This window comes from Punica granatum, chromosome 4 (assembly GCF_007655135.1).
Source record: "Punica granatum isolate Tunisia-2019 chromosome 4, ASM765513v2, whole genome shotgun sequence".
In the NCBI taxonomy this organism is placed as follows: domain Eukaryota; kingdom Viridiplantae; phylum Streptophyta; class Magnoliopsida; order Myrtales; family Lythraceae; genus Punica; species Punica granatum.
The window spans coordinates 37,883,086-37,890,924 of record NC_045130.1 but is presented as its reverse complement, the minus strand read 5'-3'; the positions used below and the strand labels follow the sequence as shown (position 1 = coordinate 37,890,924).

Here is a 7,839-nt window from a genome sequence, read left to right as displayed (position 1 = left end):
TTGAACTATGAGGAGCCCAGATGGTACCGAAAGGACAAGTTATTGGCTTGTGGGTCTCTACTCTCGTAACAAAACTCCCGAACTCATTTTTCTAGTTAGAAAGAACGAGTCGCGTAGGCGGTTAATATCCCGACATGACTTTAGGTGGCTCACCAGCCAAATTAAACAGTGTCGACTCAAATTCCAAATTGGGTCCAAGCCGCGTATACTAACATAACACCTCGAAAATCGGTGGCGGAAGCCTAAAAACTACGCCCGCATCGACACGTGAGAAGCCTCCTCTCCTTCCTATTCGGGTAACAAAATCCGCTAATGGGTTTGTTTTTTCAATCATTGAGCTGATACTGTAGTACAGAGTCTGTAATGCCGCAAGTTCATTGCCAAAACAGCTTGTGATTGTGAAGTCGGAAGGTTGTATCGGGACAACTGTCTTCTTCAAATCCGACCGTTCTATGAATCATCCATGTGTTGCTGATACACTGAGTTCATTATTTCTCCATTTTGAGCATACCACTTCCGTTACATATACCGAATAAACAAATGGAAAGGGCCATGGGCTATTCTTATCCCCTCAAACAAATAGATCCATTGGAGCTTCTCTGATTGCCTTTACAATAATTCAGAAAAAGTGTCTCATTGTGATTCTAGCTAAGCTTTTACAGACAGATATCCCAATATTCTGCAAAAGCCTATGACATTTGAGCCAAAAGACACATCACATATAGAATAACAGTCGGGTCGGGCTCTGAAGCACCTTTTCCCCATCGAACAAACATGGTAAGACATATTGAGATCCATGTAAGGTTCAGACACACGACATAAAAATCCATAGCAGATATATGTCGAACACGAGTGCGAGAAAAAGTATATGGAGGTACCTTATGGTTGTACCATCATATCTTGGGAAGGCAAAACATGATCAGATAAGAGCTAAAGCGATAGAAAACACGTCGAACTAGGAGTTATCTACCCTGTTTCGGTCATCAACTGCCTGAACGTTGTGGCTTTCTGCTTTTCTTCCTTTTTTTCTACACTGCAACTTCCATTGCTCCATCTATATATCCGTCTCGGAAACATCTCATTCCTTAATCAAAGAATCTCTCGCTCTCCCCGTGTCTACAGTGCAAATGTCTCAAGCGTTCAGCAGGTCCCCTAAGCACTGTGCAGAGCAGCAAGGAATCAAGAACTTCACCATTAACAACCTCCCCAAGAAGCTCTTCTTTGCCTTCTCCGCCTTCTTCACTTCCGTCCTCGCCCTCATCTTCCTCATCTACATCATCCTCCACCCTGCCAAGCCCCAGTTCTCCCTCTGCCAAGCCGACCTCTACAAACTCGACCTCACCTTGGGCCCCGCCCACTTCCTCAACTCCTCCATCCAACTCACCCTCCAGTCTAAGAACCCCAATACCAAGGTTGGAATATACTACGACGAGCTCCAGGCCTACGCGTCCTACAAAGGTCAGCAGATAACTGTTGACTCCCCTATCCCTCCTTTCTACCAAGGGCATGGGGAGAGCAACACGCTGAGTGCTTCCTTGGCGGGGAGTGAATTACCAGTGGGCCCATCGTTTGGTTACGAGGTCGGGAAGGATCAGACTGCCGGGAAGTTGGTGCTGAACCTTAAGGTGAACGGGAGGATCCGTTGGAAGGTTGGTATGTGGGTGTCTGCAAGATACCGACTTAACGTCGACTGTATCACTGTCATGGCTTTTGGAGCTCAGGTCCTGACCACAGGACCATTCAGCTCAAATCAGGGCAGTCGGTGTTCGACCAGTGTGTGAACCAGTGCTGTATATTACATGCCTCGACGCTGATATGGTCAAGCCCGCAACTACTCTAAAAAGTGACAAGTTTAATGAAACCTTTCTTTCTTTCTGCTGTTGTTGCGTCTACTAATATTATCAGACATGAATGGACAAGAAAGTGTATGTCCAGTAAGATAATGATATCAATTTCTGCTTCTGAGATGGGTTTCTTTATCAGACATGAATGGACAAGAAAGTGTATGTCTAGTAAGATAGAAGAAGAAGAAGACGATGATGATGAAATTCATGAAGAGGAAAAGAGTAGTAAAGGCAGAAAATAATGCTCGAGGAATCTCTCATAAAGTTTACCCGTCAATTTATCACCCAGAACTTCCTTTGGCTACCCTGCAGAAAACACTAACCTCATCTTTCAGAGAGGACCGGATCACTTACTGGACATTCTTTCCTTTCTTGTTCGTTAAGGAACATACTGAATATACAGCATTTCATGGCATCTTGGAATGAATATACCAGGGAAACTGGCTATCATAAACACCAGAATCATTTTCTTGGGAGAAATGAGACCACTCGGGTCATCACAGGAATGAAAGCCCGGTTCATGAATTACATAGCCGAACGATGATTGTTTGCGCTTGATAAAGGGGAAGCCTTTTCCATGAACAAATGAACAGACCTACTGTTGGAAGTTAAATTAACTCCCAGAGTGTTTTTGATTGTGCTGGTGACCAAGCAAGAAAACCAGAGAGATTCCCAACATTTCCCTCCATTTGTTATGAAGCATAAGGCGGGAAAAAAAGCACACGACAGCCAACATAAATATATATTACCAAAAATCCATAGAAAACAACGGACTAATCAGTCAAAATGATTAGCCGATAAAGAACATCTATTATGGCAGATCGAGAAAACTACTGATATTATCAGACGTGATTAGATGTTCATCCTTCTAGGGGTCTTCACAGTAACGAGAAAGTGGAACAAAATCTTCAAGGAAAGCTCGAGAAGAGGGACAGCAATGAATATGAACAACGTAGGGGTCTCCAAGTAAAACTAGCAAGTATATGTTATTAAAGCCTACTGTATCAGTTTGGGTTGGTAATACTAAAACAATGAGCTCCGATGGAAAGAACATAACTCGAAAGATTCAAGGCATACGAAAAGAGCCATCGAACTGTCTCAAATTTGCTGAGAAGAACTGCCCAAGGAACAATACTCATTCTTATGATATAACACTACTAATCACAAAGCGGTCATCAACAGGTTACAAGTTACTGCATCAACAGAGGACAAAATTCCCTTAACGAGGGGAAGATTCAAACCAAGCTCAAAAATTTCGACTCAGGATTCAGCATTAACCCACTTCCAATGATGCCTCTTCACCGAAACCGCCTGATCGGCTATCCCCATCCCGATTTCGTCACAATGCTCGTACTCCTCGGCCTCCTCTGTACAGAACTGATCCTCGGGCAATCCCTCCACAATGGCATCCACGGAATGCAAAATGTATCGGGCTGGCAAGCCCGGGTAGGAGGCGGAATTCCTCTCTTCCACATTCTTCTTATACGAGCCCGGCACGATCCGCACGATTTCTTCTGCCGGACTGGGAATGATGGAGCCCAACTCTTCCTTCACGGCCCGAAAGACTGCTTCTTCGGGGGTCTCATCAGGCTTCATCTTCTCGGAGAGTGGGCGACACCGGTCCCTCACCGAGCCGTCTGATAGCTCTTGGCGTGATTCGACCAGGGTGCTGCCATCCTTCCCAATGATTCGGACCGTCACGACGTTGACCGTGCGGACCGGAGGGGTGGAGTCGGCGAGGGAGGTCTCTCCCTCTGAGAGCTCGAGCCAGAGATTGTGGACGTTCTTGGTCCCGGGCTTGACGCCCCACGAGGCGAAGGAGTCGGACGGCAGCCGGGGCTTGAGCCAATCGGAGAGGGACTGCGGGTTGGCGAAGTGGCGGTGGGTATGGCGGCGGGGCTTGGGGCTGGGGTTGGACATGGTGAAGATCTTGAGAAACCTTCGGGGCTTCAACGGGCAAGAGAAAAATGGGATCTTTAGGGTTTTGGAGGAGGAGGGAGGCGAGGAGGAGGAAGAGAAGAGGAAGAAGATTGAGAGAGCTGCGAAGAGGAAATCGGCGGGCTTGCCGTGGTGGTGTGGATGAGGCGGAGTTATCGGCCGCGGCGGCGGCTGTGGAATCTCAACCATGGCCGATGCCGGCGGCTGGTGCCGGGATTGTGGCCTTGGTGAATGAGAATGAGTCCATCCTCAGATGAAGAAGAAGAAGATGAAGATGATGATGAAGTAGAGGAGGGGTTATTGATTTTCAGGGTTTTCTTTTTTCTTTTTCTTTTAATCAAGAAAAATCAAAAGGCAAGGAATGTTTAGAATCACATATTCCTTTGTATATGGGTATAGAAAATGTCAATTGCTTTGATTATTCTCTTTTCATTTTTACAAATGAAATTAAAAAAAAATATTATTCATCGAAAAAATATATATTCATAATATTCTCTTATTTAATATATAGTGGAATATATAGATTATATCCGTAATTAAGGAAAGTGAAGTATACATCGAAACATATTTTCGATAGAACAAAATAAGAATGCAAATTTCAAACTAAAGAGAAACGCTAGCAATTGACAGCATGCTAGAAGCACTTACAACCAGGGTAGCCAACAGAGAGGATCCAACATAACCTTGCAAAATCAAAATATGCTAACAGGCACTTACAAACAAATGAAATCATAAAGTATTCGAGCCGAACTGAAATAAGAAGAAAAAAAAAAAAACTAAGGCATTCGCTTCACAAACAATAAATCTGCTTCTTAGCCAGTCATTTTATCGGACATTATTTAAAATAAATATTGACAAGATACAAGCAACAATGGATTGAAAAAATAAACTAATAAAGCATATTAGTCTTCACCTTAAATTGCCTTGATATTCAACAAAGAAACTAGCGCATCAAATTCCATGTGTTGACATAATACGAAACTGAACTGTAAAATAGACACATCATGATCGCATTCGCTTGTCCATGAGGGGAAATGGCCTGAAAATATTAGAAAACTTAAGATTCGTAAACAAAGAATCACGAACACAGAATTGAACCGCTGAGATAGAGAGAGATAGACCATGCTGTTATCCATAAAACATAGATATATAGATGGAAAAGCTGCCACAGCTCAAACACTCAAATAAGAAGACTTTTTTCACCAAATAATTTAATCAAAGTATGAAGATTTTCTTATTTTGTAGTTACGGAAACAAAAAATGGCATGCAAGTCATGAACTGGGCGGGCATCAATTCTTGAGAAAATACTTGGCAGATGCACTTAGTTGATAAGTTGGAAGGCATGGCAAATGCATGGCAACAAACCAAATCTCATAGACCACATAATATACATGCAGGTCCAGAAAAGAGAAAAAGAGCAATAGAGAGCATTAAAAAGGATGAGTTCGGTACAAATTGTTTCGATTTCATCCAGAATACCAACCTAGTACCTTAATGCACGAGTGCACAAGCACAATGACGAAATAAAATTCTTGATAAAAGATCAAATAAAATTCACACAATTATGCAGAGCTGGAAAAGCACTGATCTTTGAATTTTGTAAAAGGCAGAATAACTAAACCTGTGCATTCCAACCGAAGAGATTACCAAACCGAAAAATTGCATAAATTACACAAATTCAGCAATTACTAAGGATGATAAAGAGGAAAAGTATCGAACACCAAGTCCAATTGCCAACAAGTGATTTCAGTACCAGCTAAATCAAAATTAACTCTAAACTTCCTTCAGGATCAGGAAATTTTTGAGAATATAGTAGTGACTTCACTATATACAAAAACTCTGTGATAAGTTTACCCTAGCTATTCAAGAAAAGAAAAGTTTTAAGAAATAGGTAATAACAAAACCATGAAAATCTCCATTTATGTTTACAAAAGATTGAAAATTTCACTCCCAATCAGTCAAAATCCATTAACAAACTCACTTTATCAAGACACAAGTTGTAAAATGGATGCGGTTCCTTGCAACAAGTAAAAAGCAGAACCAATAAGAAAAGGCTTGAACCAAGATGAAGTGGCAGTCCTGGTACCTCATGACTGAGAGTAGAAGGGGAAAGACTCCTTGGCAGCAGTAATTTTCTTCCATTTTTGTTAAAGTGTATGTCCAACATGGAAAATGCAATTATGATCTGCATGATAAGCGATTCTCTTGAAAAACATAGATACATAAGGAGGCCGAGATTAAAGAAGCTTTTATTACCAACTAACACGAATCAATTAATTACAATAATTGCTTTACAGAACAAGTTTACTTACTATTGTTGTATGAGAACAGGGGAAAAAAAAAGGCGTTTCAAAATCCTATCGAAGAAAGGCGGTACAATAAAGATTATGCCATGCCTAAGACTTTAGGAATTGCAACTATTAGCAGGACATTTTCTCAGCTAGCATCTTATCATGTTAAATAAAATATAGTAAGAGTAGTAATGCTCTATTTCAATACAGAGGCCCATTACTTTTCTAGGATTTCAAATGGCTCTCAAACATTTTATCGTTGTTCAGACCATTCGGTTTCCACAAGAGTAATTTTCTTAGGTAACGGAAGATGGTAAATGTTATTGCATATTAGTTGGAGACGGAAACAAGGAAAAGAAGTAGCGGATATATAAGGGAAGTAATCCAGCACCGTGCTGGCATAGAGAACACAACATCTGATCAACCCAATTAAGTATCCAGTACTCCAAAAAGAGAAAAAGAAAAGAAAAGAATCAAAAGATTTAATAAATCATACTTCTCCCTAAAAAAAATACAATATTGAAAGTATGTGAACGTAGGTTCAACATTGAATGAGTAGATTTTTGGGCCATTGCTATCATCCATACTATACGGAGTTGTATGGCTCAAGCAATACTACCCAGATGTCCCATTGATGGCTAATTGCAATAGCTACCCCACTCTATCCAAGAGGTAATAATACATAGTCAATCTATGTAACTATTTGTTTATCATTTTGGATATATTTATTTAAAGTTCCATTGATTAAAAGTGAAAGAGAAGGGAAACGCATTCCTTGACTGAAGCAATAGATGGAAAGGAGGGGATACCGTATTCGAGAGACAGCAAAGAAACCGTCATGGGCATTCTGCGGAACACTTTATAGGCGTTAAGAGAAACCAAAGAAGGGCCGACTGGGAGAAAGGAACAGAAAGGGAGGACCTTACGTTTAAACCATCTGGTGGAGTGGCATGAGCGGACAATAGGAAGCAGGAGCTTTCGGGGAGATGATCGATGGACAAGGAAGGACGTAACTCCTGGGGCAAAGAGTGAAAGCTCCGTACTGTGGAGGCTGGTAGGACGGCAGTTGGTGGTTGAGATGCTCCAATGGGCGATGGATTGAGGAGGAGAGGAGCAGCGGGCGGTCGGGCGGGAACAAGAGGAGTTTGGGACGGGAAGATGGAGCGATAGTTTTATTTGGCTGAACAGTAGCGTCCTCCAAGGCTCCAACGGGGGTTGCACGGCACATGTGAACTGCGAAACGCTACTAACAAAGAGTAAAGGGTAATTTAGGAAATATAAAAGTATTGGAAACATCTTTTATTTTTTATTATTTTTTAATAAATTGCTCTGGTGGTCCAAAAGTTTTATAAATGTTTCAATATGGTACAAAATTTTTTTTTTGCTACGATGATACAAAATGTTTCAAAGTTGTTTTAGTATAGTACAAACCGTCATCTCGCCATTAACGCCGTCCAGCCGTCCTTTACAAGACTGTAAATTTTGCACCATCATGTAACTTACGTAAAACATTTTGTACTATTAAATTATAACTTCAAAACATTTTGCACCATCATGTAACGTCCCACAAAAATCGATTTTGCACCATCAGCATCGGCTTGACGGAGTCAATGACGAGATGACGGTTTGTATTATATTGAAGCAACTTTGAAAAATTTTGTACCATCAAGTAGCAAAAAAAAACTTTTTGTACCATATTGAAATACTTGTAAAACTTTTTGGACCACTAGTGCAATTTACCCTTTTTTAATAGAAAAATAGAGAA

At 41.2% G+C, this 7,839-nt stretch overlaps 3 protein-coding genes across 3 annotated transcripts; 1 reads left to right on the top strand and 2 right to left on the bottom strand.

Annotated features, from left to right (window-relative positions):
* The first annotated feature begins 807 nt into the window (after positions 1 to 807).
* Positions 808 to 1,984, top strand: LOC116205055 (NDR1/HIN1-like protein 26). Its single transcript, XM_031537497.1, has one exon. It carries the CDS (start codon positions 1,128 to 1,130, stop codon positions 1,779 to 1,781), a length of 654 nt encoding a protein of 217 aa, XP_031393357.1. The 5' UTR covers positions 808 to 1,127; the 3' UTR covers positions 1,782 to 1,984.
* An 819-nt stretch (positions 1,985 to 2,803) lies between these two features.
* LOC116205054 lies at positions 2,804 to 4,168 on the bottom strand. The gene has a single exon (XM_031537496.1). The coding sequence runs from the start codon at positions 3,969 to 3,971 to the stop codon at positions 3,105 to 3,107; it is 867 nt and encodes a 288-aa protein (XP_031393356.1). The 5' UTR covers positions 3,972 to 4,168; the 3' UTR covers positions 2,804 to 3,104.
* Positions 4,169 to 4,337: 169 nt separating this feature from the next.
* LOC116204402 lies at positions 4,338 to 7,370 on the bottom strand. The gene is made up of 3 exons (XM_031536478.1): positions 6,996 to 7,370; positions 5,870 to 5,968; positions 4,338 to 4,821 (listed from the first exon to the last, which is right to left on the bottom strand). The coding sequence occupies exons 1-3, from the start codon at positions 7,368 to 7,370 to the stop codon at positions 4,726 to 4,728; spliced, it is 570 nt and encodes a 189-aa protein (XP_031392338.1). The 3' UTR covers positions 4,338 to 4,725.
* Between the last annotated feature and the right edge of the window lie 469 nt (positions 7,371 to 7,839).